Source organism: Serinus canaria, chromosome 4, assembly GCF_022539315.1.
Source record: "Serinus canaria isolate serCan28SL12 chromosome 4, serCan2020, whole genome shotgun sequence".
NCBI lineage: Eukaryota > Metazoa > Chordata > Aves > Passeriformes > Fringillidae > Serinus > Serinus canaria.
Window position 1 is genome coordinate 35,461,104 of NC_066317.1, and position 21,520 is coordinate 35,482,623.

The 21,520-nt window shown below is 42.3% G+C and overlaps 1 protein-coding gene across 2 annotated transcripts in view; it reads left to right on the forward strand.

The window, feature by feature from the left end:
* The first annotated feature begins 558 nt into the window (after window positions 1-558).
* GALNT7 (polypeptide N-acetylgalactosaminyltransferase 7) overlaps window positions 559-21,520 on the forward strand; it is a 70,638-nt gene continuing 49,676 nt past the window's right edge. Inside the window, exon 1 of one of the 2 annotated variants that reach the window (XM_018926633.3) lies at window positions 559-732. In XM_018926633.3, coding sequence (XP_018782178.1) covers window positions 607-732 — 126 coding nt within the window. In that variant the 5' untranslated portion in view covers window positions 559-606. The remainder of the gene's footprint in view (window positions 733-21,520) is intronic. The other variant, XM_009101150.4, reaches the window with a different exon arrangement.

Here is a 21,520-nt window from a genome sequence, read left to right on the forward strand (position 1 = left end):
CCCGAAGTTAAATGTTTGCACCTTAATTTTTACAAACCGGTGCCCAAGCAGCGCTGCTCACCCAACCGGGAAAACCGAAACCCCCCTCGAGGTGTCTCCTTTCCCGGAGGGCTGCAGGAGCGGCTGGCCGCAGCCGCCGTCCGGGCGGGCGCAGGTGCACGGGAGCGCACGTCCGGCGCTGAGCCGGGGCGGGGGCAGGAGCGAGCGGCGGCCCGGGGCGAGGCGCTCCCGCCCCGGTGCGGGGCGGCCACGTGGAACCGCGCGGCTCCCGCGGCGGCCACTTCCTGCTCCGCATCACCCCGGCTGCTGCGCCCGGCGGGGAAGCAAGCGCGCAGCCCGCAGCCTACCGGGGCGGCGCGGGGGTGGGAGAAAAAAAGACGGGGGAGGAAGAAAAAAAAAAAAAAAAAAAAAGTTTGTACGTGCCGCGGCGGCGAGAGGACAGCCTCCGCAGGCGGGCGGCTGCCGGAGAGCAGCGGCGGCCGGGGGAGGCGGGGGAGCGGCGGCGGCGGGGCCGTGCCGTGCGGTGCCGCGGGGGGCGGAAGGCGGCCGGTGCGCGGGGCCGGGCGCTGCGTGCTCGGCGGCGGGAGAGAGAGGGCGGGCGGGAGGATGCGGCTGAAGCTGGGCTTCCTGCTGCGCGCCGTGCTGCTGGCGGGCAGCTTCTTGGGGCTGCTGCTGCTCTGGTCCTCGCTGTCGCCCCGCGCCGAGGAGCCGGATCTCCCGGGACGGACGCGGGTGAGTGCGCGGCCGCGCCGGGCTCTGGGGCGGGCGCGACGGAGCGGGTGGCGGGGCCGCCGCCCGGGATGTGACCGGCGGCGGCTGCGGGCGGGCGGGGGGCGGCTGCCCGGGCTGCGGCCTGCGGAGCCTTGCAGGCCCGAGAGGGGAGTGCGGAGCGGCGGGGCCGGCCCCATCCGGCCCCCGGAGCCGGCGTCCCTGCCCGGGCGGCGGCGCGCCCTGGGGCTGCCCGCGGCGGGGTCCGGGGGCGCCGTGTTCCGAGGGGGCCGGGCGGCCGAGCCCGGCCGAGGTCCGGTCCGCGCCGCCCCGCCCGCCTCTGAGCGGCCGCAGCCCCCCCGCCCGCCCGCAGCGCGCCGCCGGTGTCCGCCACCGGCGCGGTGGTGCGGGCAGCGTCCCGCCGGGGACCTTCCGTCCCCGGGATCTCCCCGTCGCCGGGGCCCTGGGCACCCGAAACGCGTGGGATCGTCTTCCCCTTGGGGGTTTTCCATCACTAACTAACCGCGCCTGTGTCCCCTGCGTAAGAGTCCCGCAAAGGTCTCCCTAAGCTTCAACAAAGGTGCAGGTGTTCCCTCGCCAACTCACCTAGCTGCCGCGGATCGGCTTCCCGACGCTTTACTAACCAAAGGACAGGTTTGGTCAAGGAGAAGCAGCAGATCAGTTCATTTAAGAGCAGCGCACGGAAAGCCAAAAGGCGCTGTATTTAATACCTAGCTGCTGGTGCAGGTCTCCCATTCCGAAATGGTGGGAGCACAGGTGATATGCGAGGCAGGCAGCGCTTCAACTAACTTCCAGAAATGCTTCACGAGGTCAGACGAACAAATCTGCAGTATGAGTCTTGCCGTGGCCTTGTAGTAGGTGAAAATAATCTGACCCTTTGACACCAGGGTCTTAAAAGGAGTCAAAGTAATTCTTCCGTTTTCACCAGATGTTTTAGAGCTCAGGAACATAACTGGACTTAAGGAGATCTGCTTGAAGTAAGATTAGCCAAGATTAAAATAATCTTGGTAAAGTCATAAAATTTTCCAGTGATTATCTTAAAAAGGGATCTTTTATTATATGTTTGCTAATGATCTTGGACCTCTCAATGGGCTGCTTTGGATAATTGTGTAAAGCAAGTGAGTTGACATAATTCTTGTTTTTGAAGCCTGGAAATGACTTTGGATTCCTTCAGTAGATGCTATGGCTTCTGAAGCTGCTCCAGTTTGCTGTATCTTGGCAGTTACTGCTGAAATAATAGGCCATAGCAGTTTTTTTTGTAGATAAGCAGTTTATTAAGTGGTGACGTTTCTGTAATCTGTTCTTCTAGACACAACGTGGGATTTTTCTGTGTGTGGAAAAATCTTTAGGAATTTATTTGTATACCTCTAAAGAAAATATCAGGCAGTAGACATTTTGCATGAAAACCGGTCAATTACCTTTCCTGCTCAGGAAAGGACTGTGAACAGACATTCAAAGGGACCATCTCAGGGGGAAAAAAATGTGTTTGCATTGCTGTGTAGTGCAGTGACCATCTTCAGATGCTTATTCTGGGGTGACTACCGAAGTATTGGAGCCCTGGTGTGTGTGTGCTGTGTCAATTTATTCAAGTGCTGTAATGCATCATGCTGTCCTTTCTCATGAGCCTAAAGACTTTTGCTGGGAGACTTTTGAGCTGAACCCTTGTACCCACTTCCATTCACATGTGAGGTCTAATTCAGAAGTCTTTTTTAGCTGTTTTGTGTACCAGTAAAGGAATTACAAGAGTTTTAATGCTCCTGCCCCTGATAAAGCAGCATTCTGTCTTGATTACCTGGTCTTGACCCGAGGAGGAAATATGACAGCCATCTCAGGAAATAATTCAGTCTTTGTTGAGAACAAATACAATTATATTAAGTAAACACTGTCAGAGATGAAATCTAAACAATATCTGATTAATTAACTAGATCAGCTGTTTACTTGCCTTTGTGACGTATATGAGAGTAACACATGCTGCTTCATCATTTTCTGTGGAACATTATTGTTATTACTGAATTCATGTTTGGGGTTGGAGTGCTTTCCACCTCAGAAGCTGCTCAGGTAAGGGTTATGAAGTAAACAGTAATGACTGTTTCCTGCTTGTAGGGCTCTGGCATATTAGTGGGTAGCTGTCAGAGCCCAGGAATACATCCAGAGGTTAGGACCTGCATACCCTGCATTGTGTTAGGAGCAGCTGAGCTGAGCTTGTATTTGGAGTGTGCTCCCTGCAGCACCTGAGAACAGCGTGTGCCTTGGTACAGCTTCAGCATAAGGGAATAGGAGTTCAATCTAAGCTGCTTCTCAGAAATGCAGTGCTGTGCTCTTTGTTCAGTCGTGGAAATGTGTGTGTTTGCTCTGCTGTCAGTTGCCCAAAAGTTTGTTAAGCTAAAGATGACAGATAAACCTTCATCCTGTACAACACCCTCCTCCCTTTTCTTGCGCTAAAAGCTCTAACCAACAAATATGAAATTCCTTGTCAGACAGTACCAGCTTAAAATAGAATTTAGCTTTTTTAGCTAACTTCAGGCAGTATTGTTTTCCTCTCTGCAGTGTAACTCTGGGCACTTTTTAGTGACACCAAAGCATTAAAGATGCAAAGATTAAAAGATTTGCTGTGTTGTTCTTTTTTATGTTTATAAGCTTCAATATTTTCCTGCCCACAGCAGCAGACAATAGGCAATACAGAAAATCTTTCTGTGTTATAAATATGAACCTTTAAAAAATATCCTTTAAAATATTGTGGGGTATTTTTACTGGTTTAAAAGATTTCAGAGGTCTTTCAGAAAGTAAAAATGATTAATGTACAGAGAGTTTTCAAAACAAAAATGAAAGTGGAGAAGTAGGAAGGAAATGACAACCAAGTGGTACTAACAGTATTACACATAGTTGGAGATAGTCTTCTATCGGAAAGAAAGGCACTGTTACTGATGTATATGCAGAAGCTGGGAGGACAGAACTGTTCTCTGGGTAACCTCACTTGAAGCTTCCCCAGGAATCCATTTTAGGAAAAAGTGCTTGTGGGATTTGGAGTGAGAGTATAAGTATTCATTTGCATTATCAGAAATTGCTAAAGACTAACTCTGATCCTTAAGAACTTTCAGTTTCCAATCCAAATCAAATCGAAACAATGAAAATATATCAAGGTCTGTTCTCAGAGTCTTAAGTGCACATCTGCTTTTGTGTAAGTAAGGATACCTGCTATCCAATAGTAGGGATTGCAAGGCTGTGAGGAAAAATGAGGTAGAATCATTGATCTGATTACTGTGTTGTCTTTTGGATGCTTTCTCATATCTTCTGGTCTTCTGGATCAAAGGCTCACAGTTCTGGAGCCAGCAGGAAATCACTGAGAATCATAGAATCACAGAATATGCTAAGTTGGAGAGGACCCTTCAGGATCATCAATTCCAGCTCCTGGCCCTGTGCAAGACACCTCAGGAGACACACCATGTTCCAATCACACCACTGAGGCCATTCATGGTAACAAGATTGCTGTAGGGATCCCAGCTACAGTATTTGTTGTTCTCCAGCGAGATGTGTTGCTAATGATCAGCCTCAGAGGTACAGCCTTAAAGCTGCTGTTGTCAAGGAGTAGGTAGAACAGCAGGCAGAACCAATGGGCTGAAACAGTAAAGAAAGATTTGTTACTGAAAAGTTGAAAGCTTATTTAAAGGAGTAAATGTACTGTAGGTCAACTTTGTCTCTCCAAATCTGACCAATTACAAATGACCCTGTTCATTTGTCTATATGAAGGGCAGTAAGGAAGAGTGTCCAGTGTGTTCCTAGGGTCCAGAGGGAGATTAGTAAGGTGGAAAAAGATTCACTGGAAATGTGTGCCTGACCTTGCCCAAGGCAGAAATGTAGTGATGAGACTGCTAAACCCACAAAATAAATTCCATAGTCTGTCCTGTTCACAGGTGTAATGAGGAGAGCTTCCTGAAAATTTGGCACAGGCTGCTTGGCCTTATATCTGGGAACCTGGTGCTTCAGATTTGAAGCATTACAGTAAATTCAGCATTTTCCATAACCACGACACTTGAGCCACCAATGGACTTGCCATATATTGAAGGCATTTAATTTTGTGTCTGTAAGTGACGTGATTTTACTGGGATTTTGTTTAGGTCTTATTTGTTTATCAGTTCTCAGACTTTCTGGACCACGTTGCAAGGGTTTTTTCAAAGTGTGCATGAGCAGTTGGACAACAACTGTCCCTTCCTCCTTCCCCCCCTGAAAGTGTGCCTGTCTTGGGTACCAGATGTGCTTAACAGGAGCTTGTCAGGTCAGTCTGCCAGCCTTAGACATTTATACTCCCATTTCCCTACCAGGACAGCTAACTGTCCTTGCTGCCAGCTGTCACGGCAGCCATGCCAGGGTGAGGGAAGTGTGCTTGCCCTTGGATGGGGACAGGAGGCTTTGCTGAGTGCCCTGGTCAGGTGGCAATTCCAGCACATCCCTCTGGTTCAGGAAACCAGATGATGATCTTGCAGCTGGGGCTGTGGGCCTTCACCAACTGCCAAGTTTAAACATTACAATTCCCACATGGCCAATAGAAGGTGGAGAATTTATGATGTGGAGGCAAAAGCTTTAGAAAAATAAGAAGAAATAAAAGCTGAATGGACGTTTTCTGAGCTTTTTGGTGACACCCCTTCTTCCTCACTTTAAGAACCGCTAATATCCTGTATACCTTGGCTTGATTGTCACTGAGATCTTAATGACAAGTTGCAGACTGAACTTCAATTGTTATTGTGGTTTAAATTAGATTCTTTGTGTGGAAATCCCAGAGGAAATTGTTCACTTTTCCTTAAGGAGTAAGTGTGCTTAGAACAGAAACTGAGACACAGCAATTTGCAGTTGATATCATTACTGGAGGAAAGACAGGAATTGCAATAAGATAAAAAAATCAGATGTAAAAGGGGCAGTAGTGTTCAGTAGTGAAGGGATTTGAGTTTTCTGAACTTGGTAAGAATGTGATGTGTGGTGGTACATAAGTGATTAAATGACAAAATAATCTCTCTCCAATTGTTATGTTTAGTTATCTATACATAGGTCACTTTTTAAACTAGTTTGCCTTTCTGTAATTGAGTGACACCAACACAAAGGACACTGCATCAGTTCTGCTACTCTGGCATTATCTGAAAGCTGAACTGCACACAATCATTCATCAGCTGGGTTTGAAAAGCTCTATTCAGGTGCAGGGCTAGATATAGCCACACTGCCTTCTACAATCAGAGCTGTAATAAGTCACCACTTCTTGTGTGACATTCACCAGAAATTAACACCTTGGCAAACTTTTCATGCTCCACAAGTTTGGTCTGGAGACTGTGCACAGTGAGGAAGTGAGCTTGCTATAGCCAAAGTATTGCTGTTGTAGAAAGTAACCATCACTTCTGACAGCAATCTTTTGTGTTGCTAGCAACATTAATAGGCAAAATATTTTGAGATATTAAATTATAATTTTTTAAATATGTGCTTTTGTCTAAATTTGCTTTGAAAAAGCTTGTAAAAATCTATCACCCTTGGGAGATATATACTCACCCTTGGGAGAGTATAAAAACCCCAATCCCTGTTATATTCAAAGGGATATAATTTGACAAGTGCTTCCAGTTATGTTGCAGAATCAATGACCACAGAGCAAATAATGTAAAGAAATGGGGAAAAAAGAAAGCCTATATCATACCTACAATTTAGTATACATATATAAATTATATTTAAAATTTCTTGAACTCTCTTGTCATTCAAAACCCATTGTATTAAGTTAGGTAAAGAACTCATTATCTCAAGACTGTTAATTATATATTTGTCCACTCCACTTCCAAGGGCAGTTTTGCACCATTTTTATGTAGGTGACAAGATTCCTTTTGTCCTGTTTTAGCCCCAGGTGTTGCCATTTGTGAATAATGTAAAAGAACTGAAGAGCTGAAAAATCAAAGATTTTAACCTAAGACTGGCATTTGCTTTTCAAGAATCCCGTTGCAGGAGAAGAGTGATCTAGGGTATCCAGGGAACCTCTGGCAGCATCCTCAGCATAGGATGAAAGGTGACTCTGCACACTTAGGTAAGATAATGCAACAAAAACATAGCAGTTGTATCTGTTTTGGGGATCACACAGGTAAAACTACTAATCTGTTGCAGTACCTAATGAATAAACTGTGAGTAACACCACAAAAATTGGGATCAACACCATCGACTGGGTAGTCTGTAATTTGTGCTTTTGGGAGAAAAAAAAACCAAAACAGAAGTGGTAATTTGTGCTGCTTAGGGGCCAAATAGTGGGGCATTGAAAATAACATGTAATAAATTCCTCTTTTAAGTGAAATTCTAGGTAATAGTTAACTCTCAGTTTTAAAGGTAGTGAATATGGATGGCTAAGCTGAAGTAGTAAAAATTCTGATGCTAGTAAATTTCATTATTGTGAAAGACTCATTGGGTCATCAGGAGGGCAGCATTATCCAGAAGCAGATACGTAGATTTTTCTCCACATAGCCAAGCAGCATTCACCTTCCCTAACCCAAGCTCAGCAGAGTTAAAATTGCTTGTATTGAGCTGACGTTCTCTAATCAAAAATGACAGCGTCTTTGTCCTATTTTTGTCAGATATTAAATCAGCATTACGGGAGACTGCCAAGTGGAAATAGGGCAGGATAAGCTGTTACATTAATAGGTTTGACTTCTACCTTGGGGGGGGGGCTGGGAGGATGCTTTTTACAGTAACTAGGCCATATAATCTGAGAGGACTTTAAGTCTGGCAACAGTTATATTTAATTTCTTGATTTACTATCTAAGTATGGAAAACAAATGTCTGCTCTGGATGATTAGTTTAAAATTAGCAACATTAGAATTAGCAGCATACTCTGTGATTCATCACAGAGTATTCTGAGTTGGAAGGGACACCCAAGGATGATCAAGTCCAACTCCCAGCCCTGCACAGCACTATCCCTGAAAGCCAGACCATGTACCTGAGAGCGTTGTCCAAACTCTTCTTGAACTGTCAGGCTGGTGCTGTGACCGCTCCTCTGGGGAGCCTGTTCCAGTGCCCAGCCACCCTCTGGGTGAAAAACACTTTCCTATATCCAACCTAAACCTCCCCTGACACAGCTTCAGGCCATTCCCTCAGGTCTTGTCACCACTGGTGCTTTTCCAGCTGTGTGGTGGATGTTTTGTCCAGGTGGATGCTGAGAGATGGTATCAAAAGCTTTAGTAAAATCCTAAAAGATTACATTGACTGGCTTCCCTTGATCAACTGCTTGGGTTACCTTGTCATAAAAGGAAATCGGATTTGGTAAGCAGGGTTTTGCTCCCCTCATGCAGTTGTGCTTGCAGTGACCAATGACTGTGTTGTCTTTCAGGCATTCTTCAATACCGCCCAGAATAATCTCCACAACTTTACCAGTCACTGAAATGAGACTGACAGGCCTGTGCCCTGTGTTTCTAGGGTCCTCCTTATTGCCCTTTCTGACAATTGGAACATTGTTAAGCAACTTCTAGTCAACTGGGGTATCTACACATTCCCAGGTCCTTTCAAAAATCACCCAGAGAGGCTTTGTGATGACATTCTTGGATAAATCCCATCAGACCCCATATATTTATATGGATCCAGGTGGAGCAGCAGATTCCTCAGATCTTCAGGGTCAATGGCAGTTTAATGTCTTCATAGCCAGGGTAGTCCATCATCAGTGTTGAAGGCAGAGGCAAAGGAAGCCTTAAACCTCTCCACCTTGTCAGTATCCCTGGCTGTGAGGTCACCATGCTCCTCCTGTAACAGGCTGATGTCATTTCTGCATTGCCTTTTGACAATGTATTTTAAAGAAATCATTTTTTTGTCCCCCCCAGTTCAGGTCAGCTTCAACTGCAGCAGAGCTCATGCTGGTCAAAAGGCCACCTCCTCCATCAGTTTTCTTTCATGTTTTTGTGAATCCAAGGGAATTCATCCTGCTTGAATCTGTCTTTAGCAGTGCACCTCTGCCTCACAGTGCACTAGGTTAGACACAGTTTCGATGAGTGAGGTTCCCCCCCACCATTGCTACAATGCTCAGGTGGTGTGTTGAGGAAGGAAGATGTCCCAGACAAAGGGGAGTAGTTAGCACCCAGCAGCATGCATGTCCTCACAACCTGTGCTGCTGTTTAGGCTTGGATTTGGAGCTTTTCTGGCTTTTCACTTAATACAGGTTGTAGAAGAAAAAAATAAACTCAGTGGGTTTCTATAAACTTAAATGGTTTAAGATTGTGCTTTGTGGCAGATTAGGATTTATCAGTTTAATTATAGCCTCCTCCTCTGTGAAGGAGTTTTGGGGAAGATATGTGCTTTTGTGGGAAAAGTATTTTGTTGTTAATAGCTGTGCAAAGATACGGAGGAGAAAGCTGATACTTGTGTTCTACCTTTGTTTTTCAAACAAGCATCCTTGTGTTCCCCTTGCTTGGGATCAAATAATTTTAAAATGTTTGCTTATTCATTGGAATATCATTTGAATTCGCAGTTCTGAAATTTGAAAAAAATCAACACTATGTAAGCTGTTTTTGAAATAGGTTGCTGCTTTCCTTCCACGTGTGTTTTATAGCACAAAATTCCTATTTTCTGAAAATCCATGGATTTCCCATGTGAAAATAAAATAATTTTCTTACCAGGCTGCGTGCAGACATTATTACTGAAACAAAAATGACCACTTTTGTAATTAGGAGATGATGCTTTAAAAATAATTGTATTAATCAGGCATTAAGCCTGTTTCTCCCTGCATAAACATGCCTCTTTGCAAAGGAACAAATTGCTCTTTTATTTTTTCTCTCTATAATAATAAACTAATTGTTTGCTGCTCTGTGGTGGCCTGTACTTATTTTAAATTTCTCTTACGGTGTTTTCTTGTATCCCTCATTCTAATCCCTGAATGCAGTAACATTTTTTAGAATTGCTCTTGCTTTCCTAGGCTACAATGTATTTTCCTTTGACTTCCTTGGTGAATGTTCAGTTGCAAATAGAGCAGTCAGCACTGATGTGGGAACCTCTGAGCAGCAGCAGGAATTGAAGGAAGGTAAAAGGTAAAAACAATATACCAGTTTACGTGTGGAAAACTTGCTTTGCAGGTGACAGTCTCTAAATATAATTGTTAATGGAATTACAGCATGAGCAGATGGTGCTCAGCCCACAAAGTTTCGTACTTATTTTTATTGTCTTTTAAGAAATTGGCAATGAAAATGGCTCAGCAAGAACTGTTCTGACTTGAGTTGTTCTTTTTAATAAGGCAGAAAGGTATTATTTTAAATACTGTGTTTTAGGAAAAAAAAATACAGTGTTTTCAATGAAATCAAGTACAGTCTTTTTCATATTCAAGCATTTTTGCCACAGTTTGGGGATTAAAATTTGCTTTGGTTTTAACCTGCAGTAAAACATTTTCTTTTTGAGCATTAATAAAAGAACAAAGGGCCAAAGCATAGCATCCCATTTTATTCCTGCCTTTGTGGTTTTGAGATTTTGAAGCATTGTCTTTCTTTTGAGTTGTTTATTAAGAATTCTAGCTATGGCAGAGAATTATTTACCATTTTAAATTTGCTGTAGAAAATGTCTCATCTGTAATAACATTTTGAAGCAAAACCTCAAAAAAGCAATGAAGCTACATCTTAAAAAAAAATCCCTTTTTTTTCCAGTTGAGGAAAGAGGATCAAGAAAGAAAGCATTAAGATAATGGGGTCTTCAGAGGAAATTAATTGTTCTCTGCACGCTTTAGTCTTGAAACAAGTTCTGCTACACTCTCAGTTAAATGAGGCCTTGAAGTCAGCTCTTCAAGGCTTGTAATATATTGCTTTTATTGGAGTGCTTCCCCTGCTCTGGCTCTGCTATTCCATCTCCCACAGTGTTATTCTAACATTTCAATGTCTAGGAGAAGCTTTAAACCACAGCTATGAAATATATTGGTTTTTCCTCACCCCTTCCATGGTTTCCACCCTAATTTCCCTCCCCTCTATGCAGTATGTTCTGCCTGTACAGAGCCAGGACCTGCAGTAGTGACAGCATGAGAGCAGTGTCTCAGTAAACAGCAGAGATAGAAAAGTGCAGTAGGTGGGGTTTTGTTGTTTGCTTCTTTTGATGGAAGATGAGATTCTAGCCATAGGAAATGTATCACTCACTTCTAATTGCAGAGTTCTTAGCCAAGAGCCCTCAAATGCAGAACGATGCTGCATGGGTTTCCTGTGCCTCAACTCTTGTTGGTGAGTGTAAGAATCTCCTGCTGCCTTTTGGATGGCTTTTTGGAGAGCTTCAGCTCCAAATTCTGATATTTCAGTCAATGCAAGTAAGGTACTCCTACAGCATTAGTTTACCCAAATTAGTAAAGTGATGCTCTCGACTACTCTCTGTGGAGGGATTTCAGCCCTGGGTGCCTGAAGTAAGAGTTTGAATTAGTTCCTTGGATGCATATGTGTGATCTTAATGAGTCTTCTGTACCTCCTTGGGTTTACTTAAAGACTTGCTTAATTTTTTATTTATGTAAACACTACAGGAAAGTTTGGGCTAAGAAAGACCAATAATTGTTAACCTGCCAGTGAGCCTGTGAAGCTCTTTGAGCAGTTCCAGGCATAATGTCATCCATCAAATCATCTGAAAATCATCCTCAGCGAGAGCAGCTGTCCATGACACTGGAATCAAGTCTGGGACAAGACTTTGATGCCAGACTTGGGTGAATGGTTACTCTGGCCCAGCTTTGGCAGTGGATGATGAGACCCTCGAGTGCTCATTGACAGAGCAGCGAGTAGGTGTGCAAAGTGTCAAAGTTATCCCCATTATTTTGTGTAGAGAAACAGTGGGGGAGAAATCTCTGCAAGATGCAGAGTTTCTGTCTTGGAGAGCAGGCTTACCTTTTGCATGAATAGGCACATCAGTCACCTCTCAGGGAGTTAACAAGTTTTGCTCCCATTATTATCTTCTACCAAGACTGGTGATGACAGGGGAGTTGTCAAGCTGTTGTGATAAAAGGGAGCAGACTGCCAGGATAGTTCATGTAGCTTTTAATCTTTGTGTATGCCTGAGGGGCCTTGGGAAAAGAGGATGGCAGGGAGCAGGCTGGATTAATTTTTCTGGATGAAATGGATATGTCCTGGGGGTTGGCCTACTTTAAAAATAATTAGAATTCTTTGAAATCTGTTGTCCTTGAGCACACTTCATCTGTCCTATGTCCCCTTTTCTCTGATTCTTATATGCCTAGATCTTGTGGTTGAGAGATGCCTTGTGCCTCTTTGGGAGGCATTTGTTTTGGTAATATTTCCCAGGGGTGCATAATTTCTAAATCAAAGCTGACTGGTGTGTATGTGTGTGGTGAGATGCACACAGGGACTGCAGGTAATCAGAGGTACACAGTTATGATTTTGCTCTTAAGCCAAGAACAGAGAGGCTGCTCGACTCACAGTGAGGTGTGTGTGAGACACTGATGCTCAGTTCTTAACATTCATATTTACTGGAAACAAGGAAGTGGTTTTCTTCTTTAAAAGAAACTTTATCAAATAATCCTGCATGTTTGCATCAGGTGACAAAGGTCTGGTTGGGTCCTTACAAGGAGCCTTGATGGTGATCACTGATTGACTGCAGCCAGCACAAGTCCATGTTAGTGTAGTGAGGTGCATTGATCTTGCTTATATCTTGATTATTTCATGTTCTTATTCCAATCTCATCCTTGTCTGAAGGATGAACACCTCATTTTACTCTGTTTCTTATCTTCCTGTTCATTCTGATTTTTTTAATCATTCATTCTGTGTGGGAATTTGGGGAATTAATTAGGCTTATTCTCACGACCCCCTGTTCAGCAGCTTAAGAATTTTCCTGCATTGCAGTAAGGTATTAAGTGACATGGATATGTGGAAGTAAGGAAGCAATATAAATGGTCAGACTTCTCCTCTTGACTTTATAATAGCTTGGGCAATATATTTTCCAACAGGTTTGTCACATGCTAAAGGTTTTATGTGAACAATATGTTTTCATTTTAAACTCTACAATTCATGTCTACAATTAAAGAAGACTTCACAGCCTTAAACTTTAAGCACCAAAGTTTTTACTGATAGCTTGGCCAGTTAGCATTGCTGTAAAGGAGGGGCAGTTTGAACAGGGTTTTGAACATGTTTTATCTTATATGATATTTGCAAGAATTTATTCTGTACTGAGAACTTGTCAAAATACTGTTTGCAATCTAATCCCAGCAATCATAATTTTTTAAGAATGGCTTCACAGCTGTTAATTTCTAAGAAACAGACAGAACTTTTATCTATAATTTATCTAGCAACCATAATGTACTACTTAATGTTACCAAAAGCATAATGTTGCAAGCAGCATTCATTATAATTTTTGGCTTTTAAAATATGCTTTAAAAATATATTTTATTAGCTTAAAAAAATAATCTTGACTCTGATGCCTTAACATGTTCATTGATGAGAATGCTTTTGCATGTCAGAAATAATTGTTTGGTTTTTTTCCTTGTTTTATTCTCCAAGCTGATGTTTCTTTATTGCGGAGCATAATATTTTTTATTTATTTCCTAAAATGCATGGGCATTTATTTTAAAACTGAGTATTGCTGATGAGGAAGTTAAGATTTCTGATATTCTGTAAGTCACTTTGGCTTTACATGTGGAAACTTTTCAGCAGTGTATATTTAGTAGATCTATTCGTAGCCTAACATCAAACCCCAACAGCTTTCCTGTAGGAAGTCCATTTTCTGCCCTACATGTATTTATTAATTCTGTCACTTCTTAATGTTCCTTAAATGCTTTTATACTGTACACTCTATAGTATTCAAAGAAACTTTAAACTACATGAAAAAGATCAGTTTTGGAAACTCAAATGTTTTATAACTGCTGCTGCTTTTATCCCAGTGCGTGTTAACCTCCATGATGTTCCTTTACCATTATATGTTTATTTTAAAGTTCTGGTTCTTTAACTTATTTTGTCTGCAGACTGAAGACATACCAACACTAGGCTGACACATTCCCTAATACCCTTTCTTATCTAGCTGCAGTGGCATCAAAGATTGGACACAAAAGTGAGAAAGTGCATGGAAGGAGTTCTGCCTAACACTTGGGTGCCCTTTCTAAGGAAAGGGTCACTTTGGACGCGTAGAAATGTGTGTTCAGATCATCATGCTGTGAAAAGCCATTGGTTCTATGTATATATTTTAATAAAAACTCTATTGAGACTCAGGGCTTTCCTGAAAAGCAAGAAGTGCCCTCTCCTAGTGGAGGGCAACTGCTGATTATGCATGTCTTCCCTCTCCTCTGTGAATTTAAGAACATGCAGCTCTCTCCTTAATTCTGTAATAAGAGATAAAATAATCCTATGTGTGTAGATTTGGCTTGAAAGAAGAAAGGGAGATTCATATTACTAAGAATATTTAACAGAAACATACTTTGTTTTGTAGAGCAGTGTTCCTGCTTTACCATTAATACCAGAGGAATCCCTGGGAGAGCACTCATGGGCTCCTGGGGAAGAGGAACAACACCCCTCACCCAGACCACTCAATCTGTTTTACTGTTGTGGGCTTCTCCTACTTGTATTATTTCCAGTTGGATTATTTCTGATACAGGATCTGGGCGTGGTGGCTCAGTAAACCACTCAACTGGGCAATTCTGCTGGGTTTTTTTCTGATGCTCTTAATACACCATGATTATCTGACCCTAAATGCATTAGGGACATAAGTATGCTGCCTTTCTTGTTTCTGCTTTCTCAGCACAGCAAGTGGGTCTCCTCCAAAAGAGAAGAAGTGTTTAAGGAGAATAACTTGGTGGGGAAGATGTTAGTTAGTGTTTGTTTAGGGCCATAGAATGGTTTGGATTGGAAGTGACTTTTAAAATCATCTGCCATGAGAAGGGACACCTTCCACAGCACCAGTTTGCTCAAAGCCCCATCCAGCCTGGCCTTCAGCTCTTCCAAGGATGGGGCATCCACAGCTTCTCTGGGCAGCCTTTTCCAGTGCCTCACCACCCTTGTAGTAAAGAATTAATTCCCCATATCTAATTTAAACTGACCCACCCTCAGTTTGAAGCCATTCCCTTGTCCTTGTCAGAAGGACAAGGGCCTGTCCTCTCCCTGTCTCCTGTAGGTGCCTTTGGGTACTGGAAGGCTGCTCTAAGGCCATCCCAAGGCCTTTTCTTTTCCAGGCTGAGCAAGCCCAAGTGTCTCATAGGAGAGATGCTCCATCCCTCTGGCCCTCCTCTGGACTCAGTGTAGTGTTGTAGTTGAGTTGTAGTGGTAGTTGAGTTGTGTAGTCTCGTTTTAAAGGTGCAGAAGAACCAAGCCTCCAAGTCAGGCAGCTTCTGTCCTGCCACTCTGCGTGTCCTTGTCCCTGGTGTCCCTCAGGGGTGCTGAGAGGGCTCTGAGGACAGGCAGCCCCGGAGCCCCCTGTGTGCCTGTGCACAGGTAATGGTTGTGGACAGCAGGACAGGCAGCAGTGTTCTCTCTGTTTTGCTCCTCCCAGGCACTCTGCTTTTCAGCTCCCCCTTGCTTCCAGCAGCTTCCCCCCTGCCCCACTCCTGTTTTGAGCTAGCTCAGCGCTGCTGTTTGCCCTGCTTATAGAAGCCAGATCCATTTGGCGTGCTCATGCAGCTGTCTGTGGGGAGTCCTTGATCCAGCTCAGCTTGCAAAGGGTGTAAAGGTGCTCGTGTTGGCACGCAGACAGAACAGAAATGTTGTGGCGTGGTGTGGAAGTAAACTGCAAAAATGTAGCATTCCCACTCCATAGCATCAGCTTGAAATATCCAGCACCTGTCAGACAGAGGTTTAAATCCAAAACAAATTAGCAAAAACAAAAATTTAAAGGCAGCTCATCTGCAGCAGCTAAAAAATACCGTTTTCATAAATTGTCTGCAAGAACTACATGAATCTTGTAATTCATGTTTCTGCTGTTCCACAGTTCTCATTGCAGCAGAGATGGAAAAATATCCTCTTCAGGTTTTGCTGTATGTCTGCAGTGATGGGAAGATAAACATCCCTGTAATGCATCAGTGTTGACATTCAGAGAAGCCTTCCAAACTTTGCTTTCTAAATCGAATGGCAGAGTTAGCTTTGAGCCTCTTCACTCTGTAGGAAGAATGGTCAAGTGATGGTTTTTTTTCCTTTGCCACATCTTATATAAATCTGACATCCCTTACAAATCTCCAGTTGCCATACTGTCAGGAATTACAGAACTGGAAAAGTGCAATACTAAACAAAAGGAAAATATGCTAGATAAAATACTATGTCTGAAGCAATAGCTAATGCATAGACTTAGCCTGTTCATGTTCTGTTAAAATTATTAAAAATGGAAAGGTGCCTAGTGCCTTATTTTTAAGCTGTTTTTTTTTTTTTAATTGAAGTGAATTGAAAAACAAAAATGTCCAGGTTGTGGTGGAATTTTTGCATTGTTTGTTTTGCTTTATTCATATCATTTACTGGAACTATTTAGTGCGAGAGTGAATCAATCTGGTTTTTTCTATCTTAACTTAGAATATTTGTCCAATCTGTATCTGATGATAAAGTAATGTATTGAGAAAATGTTGATTTGGATAATTTGCATCTGACAGTCTTAAACAGAGCACAGATCTCTTATGTTGTGCTGTTGGCATTTGTGTGTAAGAGTTTCTCAAAAGAAAGCTCGTCATCCCAAAAGGTGACTGATTATTGACAGCAGTAATACTGGCATGGTTGACAACCATGGGAATGTAGGGTCTCTTACAGGAGAAGCTCTTTTATATTGCTTTTCCTTTACCTTTTTCTATAAAAGAATTTTGCAATTTATTGAACTGTAGCAAAACACAGCGGATTTTTGTGTGTGTGTGTGTGTGTATATTTTGATTGGAGTATCGTCCTTGTGGATTTTGGTTTCTTTTACTGATTCTGTTTTGATGTACAGTAAACAATTCTGTACTGTTTAGTGTCCTGTCCTGGTACATTTGCCAGTTCATCCTTCTGTGGTATTTGATGCCTGATGTAGGTAGCTTCTCTTCTATACTGGAGATTGAAATACTGACAATTTTCTTCCTTTGCAGTTTCTCCTCCTGGGAGGCACTGTCTCACTCCCCAGTCAGACTAAAGCATGAACTGCCATTCTGACTCTTCATTTTCCAGCTACAGGCCAGGTTTTGCTGTGTTGGAGACAACAGACTCTCTTTCCCAGGGACTGCAGAAAGCCTTTGAATTGAGTTTTCTGACAGGCTTTAACAAAATTGTCTTTGTTAGAAGTTGAAGTGCAAGGCTAGCACGTAAAGGTCTTGATTCAGTGAACTGTGTTCCAATTTAAACACCCTTTTAATGAACTGGATAGACCATGAGCAGACTTTGTAATGTCTCTTCTATGGAAGATGCAGTAAGTGAAGGGCACAGTTTTCATAAATGCAGTTATTAGCAGCTCTATTTGAAAACCACAAGTAATGCACATGCCTGGGGCTTGTGGAAGTCGCTCCAGATGGAAACAGCATTACTGGGGTGATTATACCCTGAGGAAAGGCTCGCTGTCATTTTGAGATCAATTTTTAGCCAATGTTCCATTCTCAGTATTTACATGGAGAGTCTGAATTGCCAGAACTTCAGATTTCATAAGAAAACTGCTAACAAGAAGTGAACATTTGTTGAAAAGATTGCGTTGCTGCAGAGAAATGCCTGTTGCTATGCTGGTTGGATGGTGAGAGTATCCTGCAGACCGAGTCACTGTGCTGAGAAAGCTGAACTCCATTTTTTCTGAGCAAGAAGGAGCCTCATGCATCTTTCTTTGTGTGTGTTGTACACCCATTAATGGGTGAACAGTGGAATGCTACAGTCCCATTGCTGAGGAGTCAGTGCAGATGGGAGAATGCTGTTCACTTGCATCTTCCCCAGGTGTGTGGTCAGAAATGCCAGCCATAGTGTACCTGAGCTGGAAGCACAAAGGTCATGTCAAAAGTCTCTTCTGGATGTGCCTGATGTAAGGAGGTCCCTCAGAAGATGTTCAGGGCTAGAAGTTAATCCTTGGTGCCATGGAGAAGGCAGTGGGATGCCAGTTCCCACTGTTGACTTGGAGTAATGTTTTGATCATTAATCTCATCCAGCTTCAAGTTTATATTGTGGCACCAGGATGGATCATTTGCCCTGACAAAGTAAATATCAGGGCAGTCCATTACTTGAAGTTCAGGTGCAGCATGAACTTTCTGATTGGCCCTGTGGTCTCAAGGTGCCCACAGTGGCTTCCATGCTCCAAATAAAAGATACTGCATGGCAAATGCAGAGAAATGTGCAAAGCTGGAAGCACAGGATGGTTTAGTGGAGCTCATTTAGGAAGTTTGTAGATTATATTATAGCATTCTTGCTGGCTGTCTAAAAGATACAGATACCCCAGCTGTGCTAACACATTATGTGGCTTCTAAAGCAAAGCTATAAGATAGATTTTTATATTCATCATGTTTACCTCACAGCAAAACAATAATATCACTAGCTGTATGTGTCACAGAAAGAGAAGTATGTTTACCAAGATTGATTTATCTGTTCAATATATTGTTTTTTTAATTAGTTTAGTGTTGCTGCAGGTTTGGTGGTTTGTTTTGGTTTTGGTTTTTTTTTTTCCTTTTTATGCTTCAGATGCATGTGCTGTGTTGATTTTTTGGGTTTTTAAAAGTATTTAAACTTATCTTACCTCAGGGTTCAGTAGACTATAACTAATTTATTGGCAAACATCACACATCATCTTTCCTGTGTAGGAAAGACCAGGAATGAAGGGCCGAGGAAAGATGAGATCAAATCACAGAGAACACAACTGATCACAAGTTATTTCCCTTCTCTTGTCTAGTCAAGCAGTACAAAAGGTAATTATATAAATACTCTGAATTTTGGAAACCTTTTGAGAGTTCAGATGAAACTTGCAGAAGCAGGTTTTAGACTGTGTATAATTTGCATACAATGCAGTTTTTGGCCTTAGCTGGCTGTTTCATTGAAGAAGCTTTCAAAATGGTAGGGTTGATCCAATTCTAAAAAGCAATTTTAAAAAAAGGCAGAAGTAGACTGTGGTAAAGTTTGAGAATGGTTACAATATTTCAAGATAAATGAAAATCTAATCATGCGGTTTTCTCCTTAATAGCAAGAAGTATGAAAAGAGATTGACATATCTCTCTTTAAAAATTGAGGCAAACAAGATATAGCACAGAAAAGTGCATCCCTTGATCAAGCATGTCCATTAGTGATGGATTTATTGTATTGTAAATGTCATTTACTTGCTGAGTTATATAAAAGAAATGCATGATTTTTAAATATCTATCTGTCCCAGATGACTGAGAAACAAGAATGAAGTTCCTCTGCAGGCTTGAACCAGTGCAGTGTTCATTGCTGATGCCTGGAGAGCCAGAAAGGCTGGCCTCAGCCACTTAGAACGTGATAGTTGATGATAGTTCTTGTTCCTTTCTGAGGCTCTTTCTGAAAAATTAGAGAAGTTGGATTTTATCTATAGTAAAGTTATGGATTAGATATTGTAACTCTTTCAATTCAAAGTGAATGCTTCTGTTGTGGTTTAAGTTCAGTCAGCAGCCAAGCCCCAGGCAGCTGCTCCCCCATCAGTGGGATCAGGGAGAGAATTGGATCAGTAAAAGTGAGAAAACTCACAGGCTGAGATGAAGACAGTTCAATACAGAAAGCAAAAGCCAAGCCCACAAGCAAAGCAAAGCAAGGAATGAATTCACTGCTTCCCATGGTTCAGCCATCTCCATGAGAGCAGGGCCCCATCACAGTAACTTGGGAAGATAAACACCATCACTCCAAATTTTCCTCCTTTTCCTCCTTCTTCCCCCTACTTTACACACTGAGCATGATGCCACATGGTCTGGAATATCCCTGTGCTCTGTTTGGGTCACTTGTCCTGTCTGTGTCCCCTCCCATCCTCCCAAGCACCCCCAGTCTCTTCCCCACTGTGGCAGGATGAAAAGCAGAAAAGGCCTTGGCTCTGTGCAACCCCTTCTCAGCAATGACAAAAACATCTCCCCATTATCAGCCCTGTGTTCAGCACAAACCCAAAACACAGCCCATGCCAGCCACTGGGAAGAGAATTAACTCTACCCCAGCCAAAACCAGCACAGCTTGTTTTTACCTGCTTATCTCTGCAGCTTAAAACTGAATTACTTAAATTTTCATCATTTCAGTCCAAAAGAAACAGTTTTATCTATTTCTTTCTTCAATTTATAGAGAACATTCATTAAATGGGCTTGGTCTTGATAAAAATAAAAGCCTTGCTACTTCCTAGTCCACTGTGTGATAGTGCTACACAGGAAAAGAAAAATAATTTTTGCTTTTTGGAAGAAAATGAAGCTGGACAGAGGACATCTTAGAAATTCTTAAAAATTCCTAATGTCTGTATGAATAAACGTGAGTTCTGTTTTTAAAATCTCATTGAAACGTATGCATAAAATGAAGGATATTCCTAGAGTGAAACAGAACGTGGAAAGAACAATGACTCAACTAGAAAGGTCACAAGCTTCATTTAGTGTTGAAATGTAGTGATGAGAACAAATCTTGTATTGAAGCTCTTGAGTGATGCTGTGTTTTAAGCCTTTTCACCTTGGAGGGCACAGCTTCCCAGGAAAAAAGGATGAAGGAGGTTTATGGGATGGGAAGGTGATGCTTGTTATTGCTGAGCTATCAAGGGCTGTGGAATAAAGTTCTTAGCAATTGTAGCAAAGCACTGAGTGTGAGTGTATTGCCACTGGCTGAGACCAGCTGCTGGGCAGGGCAGACAGGGTGGTGCTGCTGAGGATCACAGAGCACATGAGTGAAATGAGAAATCACCAGAGAAAACACCCAAGTGAGAGAGGTGTTGGTGTTCTGGATTGTGGCAATATTGCTGCAAACTATTCCCTTCTCATGTCTGCTTTGTCTTTCTTCCATTTGGTTGCAAAAACTGCAGGAATTGTTTGCCAAGCACTTGACAGTGTATGCATGTGGCATCAGTAGAATAATACTGTGGAAAGAGTTAGACTACATGGATCAGCATGTACTGCATGGCTAAGACATCAATACCACAGTATTTTCAGGTATTCAGGCTATTCTTCCTCTTAATATTTATTAATCAATAAAGTTGCATATCAACATTACTAAAAAAATGTCCTCTTTTGCTAACCTCTCATTACAATGCAAAGACAGTGAAAAAATTTCATTCTTACCCTCTTCATTTTTTTAACAAAGAGGGTAAGAAATACTCCAGGAGTCATGAAGACCTGAAATCTGGAGGCCCTTTTGCATCTTAAAGTCAGCTCAGCATAGAGATGATGCAATTGTCCATTTTGTTCTTAATACTTACAATTTTTCCAGTTAAGCATTCATAAAATCCCTCTAAAAAAAGAAAAGTTGTGGACAGTTGTCTAATTATGACATGTTTCCCTTTTTTCTCTTGCATCATAGGCTGAAAAGGTGTTAATTATTCAAAGTATTGTGAAGCAATTTGCTATAGCTTAAGTATGCTTCTGACTAAACACTGTTTTCAAAATCTGATTGTATTGCTCCAAGCCACATAGCCCTGGGCAAATGTGGTACTCCTAATCACTTGGAGGAGGGAGAGAGGATAAAAACATCCTGCATTTTGTGCCATCATTTCTGCAGTCCAGTTTTCAGAAGAGATTTCCTGTTATTTATCTTTTGCCTGGAAGAAAGAGTTGCAAAAATTTCTTGCCTTCACCTTCTGCCCTTCCCAAATAGGGTAAGTAATGGCATCATCCTCAGAGCATTGTAAACAAAACTGGAAATTTGAGAGAAATGAAAAGGAGAACAGAAGGTGGCATTTGAACTAAGTACATAGCAGTAAATGTTTACAGAAATTAGGGATGATGATATTGATTAGAGCCACC